Source organism: Eubalaena glacialis, chromosome 3 (genome assembly GCF_028564815.1).
Source record: "Eubalaena glacialis isolate mEubGla1 chromosome 3, mEubGla1.1.hap2.+ XY, whole genome shotgun sequence".
NCBI lineage: Eukaryota > Metazoa > Chordata > Mammalia > Artiodactyla > Balaenidae > Eubalaena > Eubalaena glacialis.
This window is the reverse complement of record NC_083718.1, coordinates 190966418-190992422: the sequence shown is the minus strand read 5'-3', so window position 1 is coordinate 190992422 and position 26005 is coordinate 190966418. Positions and strand designations below refer to the sequence as shown.

The following is a 26005-nucleotide window of genomic DNA, read 5'->3' as shown; positions in this document are numbered from 1 at the left end:
AACTTCACAGACTACGAGGATGGGCACCCACTGACTGCATCATTCATTCTCACAAATACATGTTAAAGACCTACTATGTGCTGACCGTTTTAGGCACATCAGGTGCAGTGGTAAAGCAAACCAAGTCCCTGTCCTCCTGGTGCAAATACTCCAGAGAGGGACCGACAATCCACCTGTAAACAGTAAGGAAACCAGGTGCTCTCCGAGAGGGCCAAGCACCCAGAGAAACAAAGCAGGGTGATGCGCCAGAGAGCACGCCTGGCGGGGAGGAAGGGGGACGCTGCCTGCAGCTTGGGCAGGGGGGCCCCTCAGGGCAACAGGTCTGCACTGAGACATGAAACCTGAGAGGGGTCATGCACAGATCCAGACGAAGAACATGCAGGAAAGTGGGCCATGTGTTCAAAGGCCCACAGTGGGGACGAGGCATCACGGTGCGGAGTCTGCAGGACGGCGTCACACAGGCAAAACTGAGCAGTGTTGGGGGAGCACCGCTCACAGTAAACTGCTTCGATGGGGCAAAGTGGTTGAGATCCCTAGTCGTCTCCTTAGAAATATCCTCAAAATGTCCCTTGTAAATGTGGATTATTTTACAGGTTTTCCTATGCTCATTTGCTGATTTAATTTACTTTTAAATGAGGACTGATTAAGTTACATCGAAGTGAATGCTAATTAATGTTTCAGGATAACAGCACCCTCGTCAATATCAAAGTTAAGACAACGGGCTAGTGGGACTTCCCTGGTGGTCCAGTGGTTAAGACTCCGCTCTTCCAATGCAGGGGGCCTGGGTTCGATCCCTGGTCGGGGAACTAAGATCCCGCATCCCACATGCCACGTGACCCAGCCAAAAAATAAAAATAAAAATAAAATAAAATAAAAATACAGACAATGGGCTAGTGTCCCTCTTCAGCCACAAAGAGATGAAAGACAGGACCACAGGTGTCAGCAGGGGCTGGACCACCCACCTGGGGGCTTGAGAGGCCGGGAGCTCCCCAGCTCCGCCTGCCGTTTCCACCTGCACTGTTCAGACTAACTTCCCCGACCCAAGACTGTACCTCCCGGAAGTGATCGCTGATCACAAGTTCCAGAAGCTCCTCCTCAAACTTCTCCAGGGAGGGATACAGCGTGAAGAACAAATCGTCCAGGTACCACGTGAGAGACTTCTGAAGGCGAGGCTTCCGGAGGGCGTCCCCTGCACAACGAGAGGCTCAGAGGGATGACCCGCAGAAACAAAACCACTGGAGGGTCCTCTCACCCACGGGGGGGCCAGGCCGCAGGCCAAGCACAGAGAAGGCAGCATGGGCACCGCTCAGACAGGACTCACAGCCAGAGCCCACCTCAGGCCAAGCCCAGACACCAAACAGATCAAACTAGCGCAAATTTCATTTTTGGTCCAAATTCTACCCCAAACCATCTCCAGGAACAAATCCCCTAATCCGGCCACCCGGGGCACACAGACAGCCTCAGGCAGAGTGACATCTGTCCCCTGCACTCGGCTTCCCTTTGTCATGACTTCCTATCCAACAAGGGCACAGCCAGCTATGTCATTTCTCGTTTCATTAGGTTTACCCTGAACCATGTGGAAACACACAGGCATAGGCGTGAGCATGGCACGGCAACAAGCAGAAACTCAGGCTGGGCTGGCACCACGAGGGAAGCCCCACCCCGATCAAGAAGCACCCCTGGACCGTGAGCTCCGTGAGGACAGAAGGGGACAGGGGCCCCTGCATCCAGCCCAGCGCCCGCACAAAGCAGATACATGGAAACCCGGCCGCGGCCACGAGAGGGGAGCATCACGTCCATTTGGAGAGGATTCTCCATGGGCTCTGGAGCAAAGGTGACACAGGAGGAAGAAGGCAAAGCCAGTTGCTCCCCAGCAAACACACCCCCAGGGGTGTGTCCCTTACGTCCCCATCAGTGTCATCTTCTGGTTCTGGTCCTGTCTGTCTCTTCCTAAATTTTTATGATTATTTAAATATTTACATACAAGGTCTTTGATTTTGAAAGCCAATTTTAAACTTAAAAAAAAATTGACGTAAGACTCAATGCTGGGGGGCGGAGTCAAGGTGCCGTACTAGGAGGATGCGAATTCACGTCTCCTCACAACTAGGGCACCTACCAGGCACCGGTGGGGGACCACAGACACCTAAGGAGAGAGGAGGAACCCCCAGTGACCAGTTGTTTCAATTATAGTTTTATTTTTCTTAATATATTTTTTATCTTTCTAACTTCATTTTGTATTTTATTCTTTGATACTGTACTGCTCCTTTTTTTCTTTCTTTCTTTTTTTTTTTTTTTACCATACCATGAAGCTTGCGGGATCTTGGTTCCCAGACTGGAGGTGGGGCCAGAGCTCCTGTAGTGGGAGCTCCGAGTCCAAACCGCTGGACTAACAGAGAACCTCAGACCCCAGGGAATATTGGTTGGAGTGAGGCCTCACGGAGGTGCTCATCTCAGCACCAAGACCCGGCTCTATCCAACTGCCTGCAAACTCCAGTGCTGGACATCTCAGGCCAAACAACCAGTAAGACAGGAATACAGCTTGACCCATCAAAAAAAAAAAAAAAAAAAGAAACAACAAAAAAAAATGTTACAAATGAAGGAGCAAGGTTAAAACCTACAAGACCAAATAAATGAAGATGAAATAGGCAACCTACCTGAAAAAGAATTCAGAGTAATGATAGTAAAGATGATCCAAAATCTCAGAAACAGAATGGACAAAATACATGCAACATTTAACAAGGATCTAGAAGAACTAAAGAGCAAGCAAACAGTGATTAACAACACAATAACTGAAATTAAAAATACTCTAGAGGGCTTCCCTGGTGGCGCAGTGGTTAAGAATCCACCTGCCAATGCAGGCGACACAGGTTCGAACCCTGGTCTGGGAAGATCCCACATGCCGCGGAGCAACACAGCCCGTGCACCACAACTACTGAGCCTGCGCTCTAGAGCCTACGAGCCACAACTGCCAAAGCCCACATGCCTAGAGCCCGTGCTCCACAACAAGAGAAGCCACCTCAATGAGAAGCCCGTGCACCGCAACAAAGAGTAGCCCCCACTCGCCACAACTAGAGAAAGCCTGCACACAGCAACAAAGACCCAACACGTCCAAAAATAAATAAATTAAAAAAAAATACTCTAGAAGGAATCAATAGCAGAATAACTGAGGCAGAAGAATGGATATGTGAGCAGGAAGATAAAATGGTGCAAATTACTGCCACGGAGCAGAATAAAGAAAAAAGAATGAAAAGAATTGAGGACAGTCTCAGAGACCTCTGGGACAACATTAAATGCATCAATATTCGAATTATAGGGGTCCCAAAAGAAGAAGAGAAAAAGAAAGGGTCTGAGAAAATATTTCAAGAGATTATAATGGAAAACTTCCCTAACATGGGAAAGGAAGTAGTCAATCAAGTCCAGGAAGCACAGAGAGTACCATACAGGATAAACCGAGAGAAACACGCCAAGACACACAGTAATCAAACTGACAAAAATTAAAGACAAAGAAAAATTATTAAAAGCAACAAGAGAAAAACAAATAACATACAAGGGAACTCCCAAAAGGTTAACAGCTGGTTTCTCAGCAGAAACTCTGCAAGCCAGAAGGGAGTGGCATGATATATTTAAAGTGATGAAAGAAAAGAAACTACAACCAAGAATATTCTACCTAGCAAGGATCTCATTCAGATTCAACAGAGAAATCAAAAGCTTTACAGAAAAGCAAAAGCTAAGAGAATTCAGCACCACCAAACCAGTTCTACAACAAATGCTAAAGGAACTTCTCTAAGTGGGAAACACAAGAGAAGAAAAGTACCAACAAAAACAAGCCCAAACCAATTAAGATAATGGTAATAGTAACATACATATTGATAATTACCTTAAATGTAAATGGCTTAAATGCTCCAACCAAAATACATAGACTGGCTGAATGGATACAAAAACAAGACCCATACATATGCTGTCTACAAGAGACCCACTTCAGACCTAGGGACACATACAGACTGAAAGTGAGGGGATGGAAAAAGATATTCCATGCAAAGGGAAACCAAAAGAAAGCTGGAGTAGCAATTCTCATATCAGACAAAATAGACTTTAAAATAAAGACTACTAAAAGAGACAAAGAAGGACACTACATAATGATCAAGGGATAAATCCAAGAAGAAGATATAACAATTGTAAATATTTATGCACCCAACATAGGAGCACATCAATACATAAGGCAAATGCTAACAGACATAAAAGGGGAAATCGACAGTAACACAATCATAGTAGGGGACTTTAACACCCCACTTTCACCAATGGACACATCATCCAAAATGAAAATAAATAAGAAAACACAAGCTTTAAATGACACATTAAACAAGATGGACTTAATTGATATTTATAGGACATTCCATCCAAAAACAACAGAATACACTTTCTTCTCAAGTATTCATGGAACATTCTCCAGGACAGACCATATCTTGGGTCACAAATCAAGCCTTGGTAAATTTAAGAAAATTGAAATTGTATCAAGTATCTTTTCTGACCACAATGCTATGAGACTAGATATCAATCACAGGAAAAAAAATGTAAAAAATACAAACGCATGGAGGCTAAACAATACGCTACTAAATAACCAAGAGATCACTGAAGAAATCAAAGAGAAAATCAAAAAATACCTAGAAACAAATGACAATGAAAACACGAAGACCCAAAACCTGTGGGATGCAGCAAAAGCAGTTCAAGAGGGAAGTTTATAGCAATACAATCCTACCTCAGGAAACAAGAAAAAATCTCAAATAAACAACCTAACCTTACACCTAAAGCAATTAGGGAAAGAAGAACAGAAAAACCCCAAAGTTAGCAGAAGGAAAGAAATCATAAAGATCAGATCAGAAATAAATGAAAAAGAAATGAAGGAAACGATAGCAAAGATCAATAAAAGTAAAAGCTGGTTCTTTGAGAAGAAAAACAAAACTGATAAACCATTAGCCAGACTCATCAAGAAAAAAAGGGAGAAGACTCAAATCAACAGAATTAGAAATGAAAAAGAAGTAACAACTGACACTGAAGAAATCCAAAGGATCATGAGAGATTACTACAGGCAAATATATGCCAATAAAATGGACAACCTGGAAGAAATGGACAAATTCTTAGAAAAACACAAGCTTCCAAGACTGAACCAGGAAAAAATAGAAAATATAAACAGACCAATCACAAGTAATGAAATTGAAACTGTGATTAAAAATCTTCCAACAAACAAAAGCCCAGGACCAGATGGCTTCACAGGTGAATTCTATCAAACATTTAGAGAAGAGCTAACACCCATCCTTCTCAAACTCTTCCAAAATATAGCAGAGGGAGGAACACTCCTAAACTCATTCTATGAGGCCACCATCACCATGATACCAAAATCAGACAAAGATGTCACAAAAAAAGAAAACTACAGGCCAATATCTCTGATGAACATAGATGCAAAAATCCTCAACAAAATACTAGCAAACAGAATCCAACAGCACATTATAAGGATCGTACACCATGGTCAAGTGGGGTTTACCCCAGGGATGCAAGGATTGTTCAATATATGCAAATCAATGAATGTGATACACCATATTAACAAATTGATTAAAAACCATATGATAATCTCAATAGATGCAGAAAAAGCTTTTGACAAACTTCAACACCCATTTATGATTAAAAACTCTCCAGAAAGTAGGCATAGAGGGAACCTACCTCAACATAATAAAGGCCATATATGACAAACCCACAGCTAACGTCATTCTCAATGGTGAAAAACTGAAACCATTTCTTCTAAGATCAGGAACAAGACAAGGTTGGCCACCCTCACCACTATTATTCAACATAGTTTTGGAAGTTTTAGCCACAGCAGTCAGAGAAGAAAAAGAAATAAAAGGAATCCAAATTGGAAAAGAAGAAGTAAAACTGTCACTGTTTGTAGATGACACGATACTATACATAGAAAATCCTAAAGGTGTCACCAGAAAACTACTAGAGCTAATCAATGAGTTTGGTAGAGTAGCAGCATACAAAATTAATGCATAGAAATCTCTTGCATTCCTATACACTAACAATGAAAGATCAGAAGGTAAATTAAGGAAACAATCCCATTTACCATTGCAACAAAAAGAATAAAATACCTAGGAAGAAACCTACCTAAGGAGACAAAAGACTTGTATGCAAAAAACTATAAGACACTGTTGAAAGAAATTAAAGATGATACAAACAGATGGAGAGATATACCATGTTCTTAGATTGGAAGAATCAACATTGTGAAAATGACTATACTACCCAAAGCAATCTAGAGATGCAATGCAATCCCTATCAAACTACCAACGGCATTTTTCACAGAACTAGAACAAAAAATTTCACAATTTGTATGGAAACACAAAAGACCCCAAATAGCCAAAGCAATCTTGAGAAAGAAAAATGGAGCTGGAGTAATCAGGCTCCTGCACTTCATACTATACTACAAAGCTACAGTAGTCAAGACAGTGTGGTACTAGCACAGAAAAAGAAATATAGATCAATGGAACGGGATAGAAAGCCCAGAGATAAACCCACGCACATATGGTCACCTTATTTTTGATAAAGGAGGCAAGAGTATACAGTGGAGAAAAGACAGCCTCGTCAAGAAGTGGTGCTGGGAAAACTGGACAGCTACATGTAAAAGAATGAAATTAGAACACTTCCTAACACCATACACAAAAATAAACTCAAAATGGATTAAAGACCTAAATGTAAGGCCAGACACTATAAAACTCTTAGAGGAAAACACAGGCAGAACACTCTATGACATAAATCACAGCAATATCCTTTTTGACCCACCTCCTAGAGAAACGGAAATAAAAACAAAAATAAACAAATGGGACCTAATGAAACTTAAAAACTTTCGCACAGCAAAGGAAACCATAAAAAAGATGAAAAGACAACCCTCAGAACTGGAGAAAATATTTGCAAACGAAGCAACTGACAAAGGATTAATCTCCAAAATATACAAGCAGCTCATGCAGCTCAATATCAAAAAAACAAACAACCCAATCCAAAAATGGGCAGAACACCCAAATAGACATTTCTCCAAAGAAGATATGCAGATTGCCAACAAACACATGAAAGGATGCTCAACATCACTAAACATTAGAGAAATGCAAATCAAAACTACAATGAGGTATCACCTCACACCCATCAGAATGGCCATCATCAAAAAATCTACAAACAGTAAATGCTGGAGAGGGTGTGGAGAAAAGGGAACCCTCTTGCACTGGTGGTGGGAATGTAAATTGATACAGCCACTATGGAGAACAGTATGGAGGTTCCTTAAGAAACTAAAAATAGAACTACCATACGACCCAGCAATCCCACTACTGGGCATATACCCTGAAAAAACCATAATTCAGAAAGAGTCATGTACCACAATGTTCATTGCAGCACTATTTACAATAACCAGGTCATGGAAGCAACCTAAGTGTCCACTGACAGATGAATGGATAAAGAAGATGTGGCACATATATACAATGGAATATTACTCAGCCATAAAAAGAAACGAAATTGAGTTATTTGTAGTGAGGAGGATGGACCTAGAGTCTGTCATACAGAGGGAAGTAAGTCAGAAAGAGAAAAACAAATACTGTATGCTAACACATATATATGGAATCTAAAAAAAAAAAAATGTTTCTGATGAACCTAGGGGCAGGACAGGAAAAAAGACACAGACGTAGAGAATGGACCTGAGGACACGGGGAGGGGGGACGGTAAGCTGGGATGAAGTGAGAGAGTAACACTGACATATATACACTACCAAATGTTAAGATAGCTAGCTAGTGGGAAGCAGCTGCATAGCACAGGGAGATCAGCTCCGTGCTTTGCAACTACCTAGAGGGGTGGGATAAGGAGGGTGGAAGGGAGACACAAGCGGTAGGGGATATGGGGATATACGTATGCATATAGCTGATTCACTTTGCTATACAGCAGAAACTAACACAACATTGTAAAGCAATTATACTCCAATAAAGATGTTAAAAAAAAAAAAGACTCAATGCTGATGAAACTGTGGTGAAAGGAACACTCTACCTTGCTGAAAGGTTATAAATCAGTACAGCTAAGAGGCAATTTTCTCTAACTTTGTGTGTGTCAAGAGCCTTAAAAATGTCCATATCCACCTTCTGTCCCAGTAATGCCAGTTTTGAATCTATTTAGCAAGATATCAAAGATGGAAGCAAGCTTTATTTGCAGGAATACTCATTAGAACATTATTTATAACAGACAAAAATAAGAAACCACCAGATGTTCAATAATAGGAGAATTTAAATAATCTATGGCTCATCCAGATAAAATGAGAAAAAAATCATATTCTCAAAGATTATTTAATAATCAAAAAGTAATCATGATATTGTAGGTGAAAAAAACAACATATAAAACTGTGTATTATTAGTCCATTTGATGACAATTTTATTTAAAATATATGCATTTACATGTATACATGTATATCAGTTTTTTGGAGTAGTTGCTCTGTTCTTGTTTTTCTTTTTTTTTATTGAAGTATTATTGATATATAATGTTTCAGATGTACAGCAAAGTGACTCAGATATATATATATATTCTTTTTCAGATTCTCTTCCATTATAGATAATTACAAGATATTGAATATAGTTCCCTGTGCTATACAGTAGGTCCTTGTTGTTTATTTTATATATAGTAGTGTATATATGTCAATCCCAAATTCCCAATTTATCCCTCCCCCCCTTTGCCCTTTGGTAACCATAAGTTTGTTTTTGAAGTCTGTGCGTCTATTTCTGTTTTGCAAATAAGTTCCTTTGTATATTTTTTCAGATTCCACAGATAAGTGATATCATATGATATTTGTCTTTCTCTGACTTCACTGAGTATGATAATCTCTAGGTTCATCCATGTTGCTGCACATGACATTATTTCATTCTTTTCTATGGCTGAGTGATATTCCATTGTATATATGTGCCACATCTTCTTTATCCACTCCCCTGTCAATGAACATTTAGGGTGCTTCCATGTCTTGGCTATTGTAAATAGTGCTGCTATGAACACTGGGGTGCATGTATCTTTTCGAAATAGAGTTTCCATCTTTTTCTGGATATGTGCCCAGTAGTAGGATTGCAGGATCATACAGTAACTCTATTTTTAGTTTTTTAAGGAACCTCCATACTGTCCTCCATAGTGGCTGTATCAATTTACATTCCCACCAACAGTGTAGGAGGGTTCCCTTTTCTCCACACCCTCTCCAGCATTTATTATTTATAGACTTTTTGATGGTGGCCTATGCATGTATATCTGTAGGCAGTAATCACAGATTATTTTATTTCCCTCTTTGTGGCTTTCTATGCCTTCCCTATCACAAATACGCACTAGGTTTGACTGATACTTCTGAGAAAGTTTATGTATTCCTTTCATCATTTTTTAATTGTTTAAAGCAGGTCAGTTGATGAATCAGATCCAATTAAAAGTGCAGGTATCATTATTCACAGTAGCCAAAAAGTGGAAACAACCCAGTATCCATCAACAGATGGACCGACAAACAAAATGCGGTCCATCCACACAACAGAATATCACTCAACCTTTAAAAAGGAAGGAAATTCTGGCACATGTTACAACATGGATGAACGCTGTAGACATTATGCTGCGTGAGATAAGCCAGTCACAAAAAGACAAGTACTGGGTAATTCCATTTATATGAGGTACTTAAATTAGTCAAATTCCGAGATGGAAAGGAGAATGGAGGGTGCCAGGGGCCGGGGGGCGGGGGATGGGGAGTCAGTGCTTCATGGGTGCGGAGTCTTGTCCTGCAGGAGGAAAACGTTCTGGAGATGGAGGGCTGCTAGAGGATGTGAATGTACTTAACGCTACTGAACAGCACGTTGAAAAACAGTTAAAAGAGTACATTTTATGACACATCTATTTTACCACGATTTTTTTTAAGTGCAGACATATGCAAACTGCAACCTTTCATGAAATGGTCAAGCGAGTGTCCGAAGCACATCCTGAACTGGGAGCCTCCGTCAGAGAGAGAAGGGGGTGGGGAGGGGAGGAGGGCAGGGCGAAGGGTCCACCTCCCGCAGCAAGGCGCAGGAACCCGGGGCCGCCACTGACAGGAAGCGGCACAGATCGTCCCTGCAGGATTTCGGGGAGCGGTGCTGGCGGGACCCAGAGCAGCAGGGGGTGAGCGTGCAGAGACGGAGCAGAGGGAAGTGGGAGGGACATGTGAAGGACGCTTGTCACCCCCTTATTTTTGCAGACTCCATATTATTTGCATTCTGCAAGTTAATTCATGTGTCTGCAATCCTCCTCCAGTGATTTCAGCATTTTTAACACAAAACCGCTGCCTTTTTCCGTGACCCTGAGCTGCATGACCCTGCTCGCTGCTTTAAAGCACGGACAGGCTCGTTTGCTGGTTACCAAACAATCCCCCTCCTCTTGATCGCAATTAAACTCTTGGCCAAAACAGGTGTTCAGACTCAAGTGGTCCAGGGCTCCGTGGGCAGTCACGGGGATGGGTTGGTCCAGGTAAGGCGGCCACGCCCCTCCCCCAGAGGGAGGTGGCCGCAGCCCCTGAGCTCCCTGTACTCCTGGTGAGACCCCCCTAACTCCCCCCACCCCACACTCAGGACCCACACACACACTCTCGGCCTTGACGCTGTCGGGACCATCTCACCCTGCCCCCCACCTGGGCTTCCATCACTCAGCCCAGGGAGCCAGGACCCCCCGGACACCCCATTCTCTCATCTCTGGGGCAGAGAGCAGCCTGGGGGCACCCACTGAACACACAGGGAAGGACACACGGGCTGCACCCGGCACCCTCTCCCCAACAGTCCCGTGCTGAGCAGCAAAATCACCCGACCCCAAAGGGACACCCCGACGTGTCACCTGCACCCCGACACATCACCTGCACCCCGACGCGTCACCTGCACCCCGACACGTCACCTGCACCCCGACGTGTCACCTGCACCCTGACACGTCACCTGCACCCCGACACGTCACCTGCTCACCTTGCCCCCAAGTCAAGTCCTGTTTCCAGAGAAGCGTGAGTGGGAAATGAGTGCCCTCCCCCGGGGGCTGCTCCCTCAGAGGGTCTGCGTGGCCCCCAAGCCAGAGGTCACTCCGTGGTCAACAAGCACTGGAACAGAGAGAAGAGCCACCAGCCAGATCCCCGTCTGCAGGCTGCCGTAGGAACAGAAGGAAAACTCAGAACCGACGCCTTTCCCAGCACAAGGCGCCCAGTTCCAAGCCTGGCTTGGCCGGGGACCCGCTCTGCGAGCTTCCAGAAGCCACGACTGAAGAAAGAACAGCCCTGAAGGGCCCTCCCACAGGAAACAGATCCGACCTCCCAGATGTCCTGCGGCAGCCACAGGGTGGCCACGTTGGAGAAGCCTTCTGGCTCAACCCAAGGCAGAACTTGCCTGACCAAAGAACAGCAGCTCACGCTCGCTGGACGCTCCCTGTGTCCCTCTCTGGGCAGGTCCTCATAATGTCCCCATTTTACAGAGGAGACCAGCCACAGCAGAGGCTTGGAGCCATCCCACGGGGCCAGGAGCAGAGCCGGCGCACCACCGCCGGCCTCAGGGCTCTTCCCCAGCATTCCAGAAGCACCCACAAAACACAGCTTTGCCATCTGACATTGTCCTTCAGTCATTCAACCGACCAGCGTCAGCAGCCAGGACAGACGCAAGGGGCCTCAGCAGAGCTGACCTCCCGGAGGTGGCGACTGCTGACCCTCGTGCTCTGTAACTGGGTCAAGCTTTCACCGATCTGTTGCCAAGTCTCTGGACGGGGCTGCAACTGCCAGCAACAGCACTGCTCCCGTGGGAAGACAAACCCTACTGCACAACGATCCATCTTCTTCTGAGACCCCTGAATGCACTGCAGAGAAAATGGGGACCGCTAGAATCCCTCCCTAGCGACATCCTTCAGGGAAGCGCTTGGAAACACCGGAGATGCCCAAGGAGCTCCCCGCTAGGCCCTAACAATGTCCCCCCACCCGCGGACCCCAGCCTTCTGGGGACATGGCTCTCCTGCCGAGGGTATTTCATTCGCCAGAATGCACCTCACAGGACAGAGAGAACACTGCAACAGAGGCAACAGAATGCAAGCGAAATTGAGGTACGATTTAGGCAGGAGTGGAAATGAGCTTGAGCCGGTCCACACATACTCTGAAACACCTCCTACTGCCCGTGAGGACCGTGGTTAGACTGTGAGGTTGGCCCTCACTCACCTGCATCTGGGAAAGATGCCCTGATGCTCCACTGGGAATACAGGGCTGCACCTTCAGCCCCAGCACGGGGCCTGCCACGCATAGGATCTACTCTACAAATACGTGTTGAGTCATCAACAAATAAGTGAATGAATCAATGACTAAATTAGTGTATAAAAGGCATACACCGAGCTATTAGCAGTGGTTTTCTCTGGGAGTGAGATTGGAAGGGAAAACTTTTAGTCTTACTGAATTCACGGAATAAAGATTAATTCTGTCATTTTAAGCTGTCCTTGGCCTAAGAGGGCGCCAAGGACCGGAGTCTAAGCTGCAGGAGCACCAGCCCCCGGCTCGCAGCAGCAGCGGGAAGCCTGTGCCCCTCACTCCCTCTCCGCAGGGGACCGCGGTCACTATCCGGGAATCTAGAAGCCACGCTCCCAGACCTGGGGAGGGCAGGCCGTCAGCACAGGCTGGGAAGCCCGGGGGGAGAACCCCACCGCTGCACGACGTGCTCAGGCTTGGGGTGCGGGGCCCCACCCGGGACCTTGATGTTGTTTGTTGAGATGCAGCACCGGCAGGTCGGGGCTGGGGAACCACCTCAGGTAGGTAAGTAGAGGGCCGGCCCGGGGACACACCAAGCTAGGGGAGGCCGCCATGGGGCAGACGGGCAAGTCAGTTCTGCGGACAGCACTGCCGAGCTCGGGTTTAACAGATGACGAAGCCGGGGCTGGAGTCAGCGAGCTGGCGGGTCAGGCAGGGCGGGCTGGCCCCGGGACTGCCCCGCACGGCACAGAGCTGGCACGGCGATGCTCGACATACAGGAAGGAGGGAGGATGGTATCCCAGGGAGCAGCGGCAGTGAGCCAGGCCAAGCAGGAGACAAGGGATGACTGACAGCGGTGAGCCCCCTGCACTGATGGCCCAGCACGGTGCCCAGGGCGCCCCTCACCACCCCTGCCAGCCAGACCTCCCGCAGCTGCTGCGAGGCTGCCCCACTTAACTAAAACCGCGTGTGAACCTGCAGTGACATCAGTCCACATTTCAGTGGAAAACAACTCACTCCTCCTGTATTGTGGCATTTTACAAAGGAACAAATATCCGAGTCCCAACACGGCATCCAACGAAAAGCAAACTCTCTGCAAATTAGACAAGTGATTCCCGATTCCCACCACGGAGGCCAGCACCAGTCCCTGCCTGGGCCCTTTCAGGGCCATAAAACAGTATCCAGCAAAGAAACCCTTTCTCAAAGAGTGAGTCACAAAAGCCCGTAAGATCCTGGGCAGAACTGATAACGGAGACAATAACCGCTGTCAGAAAGGGCTGAGCAACAGGGTCTCTGCTCCCAGACGGTCTCGGGACGGAGGGAAGGCTGCCCTCGGCCCCTCCCCAGAGGAGCTCCTGCACGGGTGACGGCAGCTCCCGCCCGCCCGCCAGACCGATTCCAGCCGTCTGTTTTTAAACAACAACAACGTAAACTGTCCTTCATCTTTGCCATTTTACAGGCACCACCTGCATCTATTAAAAATGCCCAGTGCCAGCCGCTCCATTCCAGGGAGGCAAACCGGAGGCCAGTGGGGCCCAGCTCTTCTGAAAACACGAACTTCAGGGTCAGGAGCTGAACTCATGCTGCTGGGATCCAGAACTCGTCTCTGTAACGCGGCCCTTGACTCCCACAGTCCGACCTGGGATGCTGAGAACAAACGCAGGGCCTGTCTGGGCATCTGAGCTTCTCCTTCGCCTTCCAGGAAGGACACAGAAGCAGGTCCGAGCTCCGCTTCCGTATTTTCATGTTTTATCTGCAGTTCTACTGACACCCACTGGTGACGGATACACCTCAGGCCCCAAGAACATTTTGTTTAAATGCCCAGAATCCCAGGTCAGAAAGACTCACAGAAGCTGAGCTCCCCGCAGGTGCGCACATAGGTGCCTAATACCCGCGTAGTCACAGCAGTGCTGACAGCGCCCCCCTGACCAGTGGGAGGGGGCTCAGAGCCCGATGCAGGTTCCACCCTCTCAATCCCAACAGCACGACCAGGACGGAGGTTCTCCCTCTGCCTGCCTGTAACTCTAGCTTCTCCTCCCTCCCTCTTGGGTGAACACAGGCGCATCACAGAGGGCAACACAGCTGCCTGCAGGGGGCTTCAGGAGCGTTAGAGCTCGGTGACCCACGGCAGATCCAAACCTGGGACCCCCTCCACTTCCCGCCCAGGACATGCTCCTGTTCATGGTTAATCGGCCATTTCTCACGTATCATCGTCTCTTCTCTGAGACGCTGGAGAAAGTGACCTCGTGATGGTGACGACCACCGTGTGCCCGTCCCAGGAGTTCATGAACTCAGATAACAAGGCCGGCACCCCAGCCTGGACCACAGCACCCAGGCCCCACGTAGGGACATCGTCACCGAGACGAACACTCCCCCTCCTGGAGCTGAGCCGTCTCTTCGGGTCCTGAGTGTTCCTCGTCCAAGCCAAACACTCAGCACCTCCCAGCTCTCCTCCCCAGCCACTCACACCCAGAGCCACGTCCTGCCCCTCCTGGAAGGGAGCTGCAGCCGGCCCACCGAGACCAGAGGTCCCTGCAGCCCCAGGCGGGGAGGCTGGGGAGGTCCCTCCTCCTGGATTCTCCCAGACGGCCCGGCAAAAAGCCCCCAAGAATACTCAGAAGAAGCTTGAGACCGAGGAGGGGAGGCCCGTCAGCAGGACCCGAGAGGAGAGCAGCCCTCACAGTGACTTGCGGCTGTGAAGGGCTGACCCACACCCACCAGGAGAATCAACTGAAACACACCCAGACACAGCCCTGAGCCTGTCCTGTGAACTTCAGTTCCAAAGGAATCGAGCAGTTTCACTCACAAGTTGAAAGGCAGAACAGCCCAAGTGTCCATGCACAGGTAAATGGATAAACAAAACGTGGTCCATCCATACAGTGGGGCACCATTCAGCCTGAGAAAGCAAGGAAATTCCGACACACAGAACAACAGGGATGAACCCTGAGGACATTATGCCCAGAAAAATAAGCCCGTCGCAAAAGGACCAATGCTGTAGGATTCCACTCCTAGGAGGTCCCTAGAGGAGTCAACTCATAGAGACAGAGCGCAGAATGGGAGGGCCAGGGCTGGGGAGGGGATGGGGAGTCAGTGTCTAGCGGGACAGGGTTTCAGTCTGGGACGATGAAAAGGCTCTGCAGGTAGATGGGGAGGATGGTTACACAACAGTGTGAATGTACCTAATGCCCCTGAACTGCACACTTGAAAATGGTTAAAATGGTAAATGTTATATCTATTTTACCGCAATTAAAAAATAATAATAATTAAGCCACTGATATGGTGGCCCAGTAAGGGTGGGATCTAGCAACAGTGTGGCCAGTGACTGGCCACAGTCATACAGACATGGGCTACTTGTCTTATGAAAGCATTTCTCGAGGAGAGAAGGCAGAGATGACCCGAGGGATGTGAGGTGCGTTCAGGAAGGGACTGCAAACGAGACGACATTGCTGCCCTCCCCCTCCTCCCCTTCCTCCTCCCCCTCCTCCCCTTCCTCCTCCCCCTCCCCCCACCACCAGGCTGTTTGCTGGTGGGCCCAGCCAGCACTCACCCCAATTCCTGCAAGGTCTGACCATGAACTAACAAAGACTCACCAAGTGTACAGAAACAGAGGAGCCCTTACCCGATTCTCCATGAGCTGGAAGGAGACCAGGTATCTGCTGCAGACCAGACACCAGAAGGTTCTCGGGAAGAAGGTGGAACACGGGCTCCAGGAGCGGGTGTGGCTTCAGCGTGTACTGCAGGCTGCAGGTCTCAATGAGGGTCATGTGCTTGTTTTCTGAGGGAGAAAACACCTCCTGTGACAGCCCGAACCAAGGCACCTTCAGTCAAACCGACCAATAAACTGAGCATCTTGGAAAAGAACTCAATAAACAGGAAAAGTATTTTTCTAGGGAGACAAGGGAATTGCTCTGTTTGCTCAGCCAAAGAGCAAAAAAGAATCAATCCTTAAATAACTCTCACTGGTAAAATTGCAACGAAGGAGATACTTGTTTTTGATCCAACATAACAAAATCTCTCCCCTCACCTCTTCCCCAAGAGCAGTGAAGTCAGGCATCGCTTGCTCCCATAATCAGAGGGAGCCTAGAAGGCCCTCTGACCAGAGGCCTGCATCCTTTCAGTCTCAGCCTTGCATCTGTCAGGACCCACAAAGCAGCAGGACTCGGCCCTGGGTGGCCAGTGGCCTCCAAGACAGAGTCCTGTCCTCAAGGAGGGACCATTCTTCTGGGGTGACTAAGACACAAGCTTGCCGGCATCCATAACACACAGGAGAACGGGATCCGAACCCCAAGGAAGGTTCAGATAACGTGCTAGGGGAAGTGGGAAGAGGGAAAGCGTCCTGGAGAAAGGAACCACTGGGAAGAGCTCAGATACAGAGCACTCGGCAAAGTGGAGGGAAGGGCGTCAATAGAAACTGGGCTGGGAGGGACCACAGACATGCCCTCAACACATTCCCATCAAATGGCCCATCTTGCTTGGGCTTGATTTCCTCCACTGATAGGGGACTCACCACCTCCTGAGGCGTGCTTTGTGATTTCATAGGAAAAGAACTAAATATGACCTACTACATTCATTAGAAAAACAAAACTATATTATCGAAAACCAGATTTTTAATATCTAACCACTCCAAACATGGGACCTGCTTACTTTAAAATGTTAAGTACCCTGAAAGGCACTCTGCTACATGGCTGGCTGGTGAGTACGCTGGTACAACCTCTATGGAAGGCAAACAGGGGAAATAATACAAAACTGTGAATGCACAGGCCCTCAGACCAGCAATCCCACTTCTGGGAGTTTACCCTACAGATTCACGTGCACACTTGCGAAAGGGCAGATGTCCACTGCAGCAAAGCCTTCAACCCTCTGTTCTTACAGAACTGCCCCAAGGGTCCATTTGTGGCGGGTTGGTTCAATCACAAACAGCAATTCAATGAAATACCACACAGCTGTAAAAAGAATGAGCACGCTTTCTAGGTACTGATATGAAACATCCTCCAAGATAAATCATTAAGGGAAAAAAGAAAGGTCTGGGACAAGTAAACGGGGCAAAAACAGAACAGGGAAATGCACGTTTGCTTGTGTGTCATCAGAGGACCTAGAAGGACCCACAAGATCCCAGAGAGGAAGGTCCCCTGTGGTGCAGGTGAAGGGCCGAGCAGAGGTGGAAGGAGACCTCACCTGAACCTTTTCATACTATTCAATACTTTGAATTCTGGGTCATGTGACTGCATTACCCATCCAAGAAAAACAGCCCCACCCTTTTAGAAATGCCCCTGAGAAGACGAGCTGACGGCCGGAGGCGGTCCCTCCCCAGGCCCCCCTCACACGGCCGCAGCTCGCACACCCTCCTCCAGCGCCCAGATCCGGGCCTGGGACGAGCCTGGGGCTGTGTCTGCTGCTCGAAAGGTGTTCAGTCTCAGGATACTTCAGGAGAGAAAACGCTGGCAGGTTAATGATTAAGTTCAACTGGGAAATAACCTAAAAGCCAGTCTTCATCAACAAAACCAAGTTTCTGACCGATTGTTCCTCTATCGTGAGATTTTCACCAAATTCAGAGGGAGTGGATGGGTCCGGGTAGGCTTGGGGGGGGGGGGTTTCACACAGGCTGGGTGCCCATCGTGGAATCTGGGCAACATCGCAAAGAGACAGAAAGTCATCCCCCCACCCCAAACAGACCCACCTCCACCGCTTGGCCCCCGTCCACACTCCCCGAGGGCCAGCACAGAGCCCACACGGGCCCCTCAAACAGCCTGTTGGCCCATCCCCCCGCTTCACCGCGCGGCCGGCAGCCAGGGGGCCGCAGGTCCCTCCCAGGGGTACCCTGACTGCTCGGGAGGAGAAGCCACAGAGGCAGGGCGGGAAGCCCACTCTGCCCTAAGGCCGGCCGCTCGGCGCGGGGCCCATGCATGGCAGGTGCTCCTGCAGGATGTCACTCTCGTTAGGCACCGCTGGACACCTTGCTGTGTTGGAGATGACCCGTGGACTTCGCGGTCAAAGGCTGCCTGGGACAGCCGGTGGGCAGCGATGGACGGCAACTACTTCACATGGGGGCAAAGCTGCCACCCCAGGGGCAAGGGGACCAACAGCCCTCCCACCAGGTGGCCCCCACGGGGTCGTCTTCACACAGCTACACCATCCTTACAGGCTCGTGTGTCTCAGATCTGCATATTATGTCAGAACTCCAAGCCCAACATTACATGTTCCCCAAATCTATTAACAACTCCGCTAAGCTGATGAGCTTCTAACACTCAGGGAAGTCCTATGACGAACAGGTGCTGCTGAGGACGGCAGGAGCAGGCCTGGCCAGGCCTCGTCTCTTACGTTCTATGGGGTCCTGGAGAAGCGGGTGCAGGAGGGCTCGGGGGCTGCCGTGATACAGTCTCAACCTGCAAAACAAAACCCGTGAGATGCAGGTCAGCATCTTGTGTTTACTCAAGGGATGTCGGCTGTGCTTCTTGAAAGGAAGGCCTTGGGGACCCCAGCACCACACCTCCAGAAGCTTTCTCGACCCTCCGTGGGAAACAGACGGCTGTGGACAGCATCAGATCCGCGAGCCCGCAGCACTCGCGGCCAGGCATGTCCAGCACACACACAGCACGGCCCGAGTGCAGCCTGAGAACCTCAGCGCTAGAAAACAATGCCTGGGGAGTTGGTCATGCTTGGAAATGTCCCAGGAAAATAACGTTTGAGGGGTTTCCACGATTGTGTGTCTGGAGTGGTGGTTCTCAACCCGGGACGATTTTGCCCCCGTCAGGATGTCTGGTAAAGCCTGGAGATATTTTTGGCTGTCACAGCCGGGCGGGGAGGGGGCTGCCTGGCATCTAGTGGGCAGAGGCCAGGGGTGCTACGAGACCTCGTACACCACACGGGGCAGCCCAAAGTGTCTGCAGAGCCAGGGCTGGCAAGCCCCGATCTACAGTGACAACGCAAACCCCGCCGCAGCTGAAATGACCGCACACCATCTCATCCATCCGGGCACGTCCAGCTCCTAATGTAGCAGAGCCTGGCACATAGCGGACCCACAGCCAGTGTTTGCTGAGTAAACACCTACTGCTCCCTGGGCACCTGTCTGGGAAGAACCTACTGTTTACACTCCAGACCCTTAAGAGATGGGCGCTGCATTGAAGATGAATTCAAAGAGTTTAAACAACTGGCCTAAGAGCCCCCAGGAGTAAGTGACGGAGCAGGACTCAGCCCTTATCCACCTTACATCAGATCCCACCCCCGAGGCCAAAGCCTGTCCTGCTCCCACCTGGAGAACGATGGCTTGGCTTATTCAGAAACAGCAAACCCAGTTACAACCCGAAGCAAAAATACCACCAAGAGACTGTGATGAACACACATGCTGACAAATCCAAAGCTTTCTAGTCTGGACAAATAATGAGTCGTTAAATCACCACAGAAAGATGCTGGAAACCCCAGCGACGGGGAAAATGAGGCAGATACCGTTTGTCCTGGGGGGCAGAGGAAGGAGATTCCGGGTTGTTGCTGAAGATCCGAAGGATTCCAAACCCACAGGACAAAGTCTGAAGGGTCCCGTCCCGTCTCCTGCCTTCAGTGACCACTTCCACCACGGCCACGACGTTAGGGTGGTTCAAGGACGTGTGAAAATAGAAGGGCTGCAAAAGAGAAGCCAGGGACGGACTGAACGTTCACGACCTGCAGAGAAGAAACACGGAGGGACACGGGTGCGCTCCATCCTCACCCCTCTACCGTCATCACGTCAACGCCACAAACATGCCACGTGGGGAGCAGCATCCCTTCCAGGCGCCAGAGAAGAGAAGGGGCCCAGTGAGCGACCCCCTCACAGCTCCTCCTTCCAGGGTGCCCAGCATCTGTGACATCAAACTACTTGCTTCTCCTCTGGGACCTTTCCATCCACAAAAAAATGCCAACAGACCCAGAGCCTCTGGAGAAGAAAGGGGCTGGGGCAGCCACGTGCCCCACGCCCATCACCAGGGAGGACCACGAGCCCAAACACGTAAGTAGCCCACCGCACCCACGCACCCGCTGAGCCATTTCATGCAACACCGCTGTCAAACTTCAATCACAACTTGCCAATATTGCCTCTAATCCCTGATTCGTGTGGAAATACCATGAGGCTGCACCTGAATGAATTTTGTTTAAACTAAGCAGGATCCTAAGTTCAGAGCCCAACTAACATCTTTTTATGATGAATATTGCTGTGGGATTTTTTTTTTTTTTTTTTTTTTTTGGCTGCGTTGGGTCTTCTTTGCTGCGCGTGGGCTTTCCTCTAGTTGCGGTGAGCGGGGGCTACTCTTCGTTGCGGTGCACGGGCTTCTCACTGCGGTGGCTTCTCTTGTCACGGAGCACAGGCTCTAGGCGCGAGGGCTTCGGTAGTTGTGGCATGCGGGCTCAGTAGTTGTGGCTCGCGGGCTCTAGAGCGCAGGCTCAGTAGTTGTGGCGCACAGGCTTAGTTGCTCCGCGGCATGTGGGATCTTCCCGGACCAGGGGTTGAACCCGTGTCCCCTGCATTGGCAGGTGGATTCTTAACCACTGGGCCACCAGGGAAGTCCCACGGTGGGATTCTTTATTATAGGAGTTGTGGACCCAAGCCAAGTAGATGATACTCAAATTGCTCCTAAAAGGTTTCCCACTTGCAGCCTCTCCGTCCTCTAAGGTACAGATGGCAGCCCTCACTCTCACCAGGGGGAGGGGGGACACGGGCGGGTCAAATCCAGCTTCCATCACTGAGATGCACCCTCCCAGGTGGGAATGGAAGCGCCTTCCCTCTGCTGCTTTTTTCCGATCTCCTGAAATCCAAAGCAGTTGCTCTCAGCTAACAAACGTCGTAGACACAGAAGACAGAAATGGAGGTACTAACTGGGTTTGCGAATCTATGGGCAACAAGCATCCCAGGAGCCCAGGTCCGCGCTGACCTGAGGCTCTGGACCCGAGTGGTCCCCGGAACCCAGCGTCCTTGTTGGGGCAAAGCCCAGGTGTAGAGTCACCAGCAGAACACAAAGGCCACCCTCCCCCCAAGACAGGGCCAGGCCTGGCCGGGCCGTGGCAACGTGACTTAAACTTGGAACAATCCCCCATTAACGAGTCATTACCATGGTGTCACCGAGAAAACGTTTACTGTAATCACGGACTGTCAGCCCAGGATAACAGAGAGACACATTAAAACATCAGCCACGAGATATAAATCGTTATTCTATTATCTTTTATTGCAAAATGATGAAATAGTGACCACTTACAGCTGACAGGTGGTTGGACCAAGAGAGAATTATGTTTCCGTTTCCAAGACTCAAGAACTGTTTTAAAAAGGCCTGCTGTAAAGTCAAGTTTGTCATTATCTCACCTCTCATATGTACACCTGTGCATATCAGTTTTATGAACACTACCCACTTTTCCTCTTGGCAGTGAAACAAACATTGTCAGCTCTGATGCAAAGCAGCAATAAGCCTCCAGCTTAGAGGTCACCTTGAAATCCTTTGCCTGGAGGCGGTGGACCAGCTGCTTTTGGGACGTCCCACGTGTGGATTCATGGCTGTTGCCTCTCCCTTTCCTTTACCACTGAAAATGATTATTCTGAGACCAAACCGACCACGGAGCCCCCTGGTCTGTCTCCAGAGACTCTACTTTCACCAGGAGGGTCGGCCTTGGAAGCTCCGTGAATCACAAGGCGACACGAGGTCTGAGGGTCTCATCCCATCATTACTGCTGGTTAAGGACGGATGCTTTTCCAAACATCATTTATTGCCCCTCTAGTGTGGGCACAGCACATGCTAAAGAATTTCTAAGGAACCTGGAAAACGCGATCCAGCCCTCAAGAAGTTCAAAGTTCAAAGGTAAAGGCTAGATTAGGCAGGTAGAAAATGCACACCCTGCCCAGGGCCGACCAGCTCGGAGGGTCGGTGGAAGCAAAAGTCTCCTGGGATGAACCACACAACTCTGCAGCTTCAACCCGTGTGTGTGTGTGTGTGTGTGTGTGTGTGTGTTTGGGGGGGTCCCCAGGAGGGCCAAGTCACCTGGAACCCAGGCACTCCCCCACCCCCAGCCCCGTGGGGTTGGCCAGACATCTCAACCGCGGTCAAGCAGCACTGCAAACAAGCCCTCCCGTGTCAGGACGCCTCAAGAAGGCCACGCAGGATGCTCGCAGATACGTCGGCTGCCACTGCACGATTAAAAGCTGGAGTCAAGCCCATCCAATTACCTGCGAGAGAAGCCGCGGGAGATGGCAGAGTGGGGCTCTGGCTCTCCCCCGCGTCACATCTCACTCACCCACCCTTGACAAGGTGCCTCCCTGACAGGAGAAACAGATTAATAAATGACAGAAATGCTCCTGTCTCAATGCCTTCATCTTCAGACACATGGACACCACTCTGCCTCAGGGCCCAGATTCCATTTTCACCCACACGATTGGGCCTCAGATGATGTGCCTCCATGGAGAGGTTGCAGCCTCGAGTTCCCGGCCACACCTCCGCTTGATCTGCCCTAATTAGACACGTGCTCTTCGGTCCCAGGCTGAGGTCAAGGCCACAGGAGAGAGGATCAGAAATTAAACTAGTGCCTTCCAAACCTTTTATTTTTAATAAACCTTTAATAGGATGTCTTCAGGAAGGTAAATATATCACAAATCCTGCCTGCAGCCAACATCTGCCAGCTCAACCTTCCATCTGAGGCTCAGAGCAGTTTCCTGCACACAAGCCAACACAAGACTGCTCCAAGCACAGTAAACTCGCCAGGCCAAGTTGCCAAGCATCTCGGGAGACGCAAAATCTCTAATTCCAAAGTCAGAGGCTTCCGCTCATCCGGGGTGGGCCCCACCATTATCCACAGGAAGGGACACAGCCCTGGAGACAGCCCCCCACCAAGAGAATTATCTGGCTCAAAGTGTCCGCGGAGCCAGGGTTGACAAGCCCCGATCTACGGTGACAACGCAAACCCCATTGTGGCTAAAATGACCGCACACCACCTCATCCATCCAGGCACGTCCAGCTCCTAATGTAGCAGAGCCTGGCACGTAGCGGACCCCCAGCCAGTGTTTGCTGAGTGAACACCTACTGCTCCCTGGGCGCCTGTCTGGGAAGAACCTACTGTTTACACTCCAGACGCTTAGGAGATGGGCGCTGCTGTCCCTCACGCACGGATGATGAATTCAGAGTCAAGAGTTTAAACAACTGGCCTAAGACCCCCCAGGAGTAAGTGACGGAGCAGGACTCAGCCCTTACCCACCTTACATCAGATCCCACCCCCGAGGCCAAAGCCTGTCCTGCTCCCGCCTGGAGAACGATGGCTTGGCTTATTCAGAAACAGCAAACCCAGTTACAACCCGAAGCAAAATACCCCCCCAGGAGACTGTGATGAACACACAACAGCATAAGCTGACAAATTCAAAGCTTTCTATTGTCCCCACGTGGTAGACAGTTAAATCACCATACAGTTAACTAAATCCCAGTGCTGGAAACATCATGGAGAGATATCCTTTGCCCTTCTATTCATTCACTCATTTCTGTCCCCTTCCTACCACCGTCCATTCCTGGCTTGGTGTCCCCGGGACTGGTTTCTGTTGAGCTGGAGAGGAGAGAAGCCCTCCTCGGGTGACACGGCTGAGGCAGGCTCTCTCCGTAGAGACGGTGCCCGGGAGTGATACTGGATTCCTGCTTTGCAGATTGTTTACATCAGGAGCAGCTCTTGGAACACGCGAGAAGTGTAAGAAGAGGGTAAGGCACGTTCAAGAACCCGGAGATTAATCAAGGTACGGCAGAGCCTCCCAGAGTTTCGTTTGGACACGCAGACATTCCTTGACAGCCTCCACTTTTTTTTTTAATTTTATTGAAGTATAGTTGATTTACAATGTTGTGTTCATTTCTGCTGTACAGCAAAGTGATTCAGTTATACATACATACACATTCTTTTTTATATTCTTTTCCATTATGGTTTATCACAGGGTATTGAATATAGTTCCCTGTGCTACACATTAGGACCTTGTTGTTTATCCATTCTATATACAATAGTTTGCACCTACCAACCGCAAACTCCCAACCCTTCCCTCCCCCACCACTCCCCCTTGGCAACCACAAGTCTGTTCTCTGTGTCTGTGAGTCTGTTTCTGTTTCGTAGATAAGTTCACTTGTGTCATATTTTAGATTCCACATATAAGTGATATCCTATGGTACGTGTCTTTCTCTGTCTGACTTACTTCGCTTAGTATGATCATCTCCAGGTCCATCCACGTTGCTGCAAATGGCGCTATTTCATTCTTTTTTATGGACAGCCTCCACTTTTAAAGGGGAGTCACCTCACTCTCATTACTCTGATGAACAAGAACGTTCAGGAGCTGGCTGCTCTCGGTTGGCGATGGGAAGAGGAAGCAGCCCCATTACCTGTGTCTCTCGGAGGCCAGGGATCCACCTGTGACTTCAGCAACACCTCGGGCTGAGACGGGCTCAGGAGGAACCATCTCCCGGTCTGGTTCCGGCTGCCTGAGAAGAACCACTAGGATTCCCGCCACTCACTCGCATACAATCAATAAAGGAGGAGAAATGAGCCCGTCACTGAAAGGCTGAGCATGGATAGTTACGGAAAGAATCTAAGGGAGAATTATGTCCATCTCAGAAAGAAAGTATAGGAACTGCACGGTACTTTGGCCTCCCGGATTATTTTTTAAAGATATCTTTTGAGAGGTTGAATGAATGATCAACCGTCTCAGCGCAAGTGAAGGGCGATTCCCCTCCACCGAGGACAGTCTCGAAGGAGAGCATATAATTCTGAGTCAGGGCTGAGAGGCCCGGAGCTGGTCCCCTGGGCTCCGCCAGGCAGAGCCAAGAGGCTGGGACAAGAGGGGATCTGAGCGCAGCATGAGGAATTCATCACTCACAGAAAGAAACACCCAGCTCAGGCTCAAGGAAGGACTTCTTTTTTCCCCAAGTCTTTCCTCAGGACGTTGTTTGCAAGGTAATGAAATAACATCTTCTTTCAGGGTTGCATATTACAGTGACAACTCAATCAAAACCCAGAGCCCACACAGTTGATTCAGGAATCCACGTGTAGGCCGGACAGCCACGCCGATTCCAAAGATGGTCCCCTGCTACTGGCAGCTGGCAACCTCCCGTCGTATCACCCCCAAACCACGGCTGATCAGTAGAACCAGAAAAACCCAGGCAATTAGTAAAATCAGAAGAAGATCATCACCAAATTTCAGAATCACCTCTAAAAAGGGCAACTTGTGTTTCTCTCTATTCCCATAGGTATGGACGCAGAGCTTTGCTCAGATGATGAGACCACAAAACCAGTCCCTCCTGCTTATCTAGGCCACCTTGGGAACGCTCCACATTTCATGTAAACACGTACGTACACGTATGCACGCAGGTACACACACAGGCACACGCACACGCACACACGGCGAAGGGGGATTCTCTTTAGTTAACTAAACTCTGAAGGTCAAGGATGAGAGGAAAGCGCTGGGCAAGGAGGATGCTGCCGAGTGGCTCATCGGGATGGGTGTTCCTGGGGCACCACTGGCCTCTGCTGCCCGCCTTGGGCATAGCAGCTGGAGCGCCGCTCTTCCCTGAGCAATTCCGTGGCTCTGACACCAGCTCCCAGCCAAAAATGCTCTGTTCACCCACACCAGCCTTGCTGCGAGCTCCACTTCAGTAACTAAGGCTGAAGGGTGCAGATTCTTCCAGAAACTTTGAGGGCTGTGGTCCTCCCTAACACACAGCCCCGTCCCCATGCCCCACTCAGCAGAACACAAACGATGCAGCGGCACTCGGCTCCCAC

The 26005-nt window shown here is 49.3% G+C and overlaps 1 protein-coding gene across 4 annotated transcripts in view; it reads right to left on the bottom strand.

Annotated features, from left to right (window-relative positions):
* The window catches only part of NPHP4 (nephrocystin 4), a 137249-nt gene that overhangs the window by 88709 nt on the left and 22535 nt on the right, over positions 1-26005 (bottom strand). For all 4 annotated transcript variants that reach the window (XM_061185072.1, XM_061185073.1, XM_061185074.1 and 1 more), the window contains exons 6-9: positions 19703-19875; positions 18578-18642; positions 15879-16034; positions 1053-1189 (exon numbers count right to left, since the gene is read on the bottom strand). In XM_061185072.1, coding sequence (XP_061041055.1) covers positions 1053-1189; positions 15879-16034; positions 18578-18642; positions 19703-19875 — 531 coding nt within the window. The remainder of the gene's footprint in view (positions 1-1052; positions 1190-15878; positions 16035-18577; positions 18643-19702; positions 19876-26005) is intronic.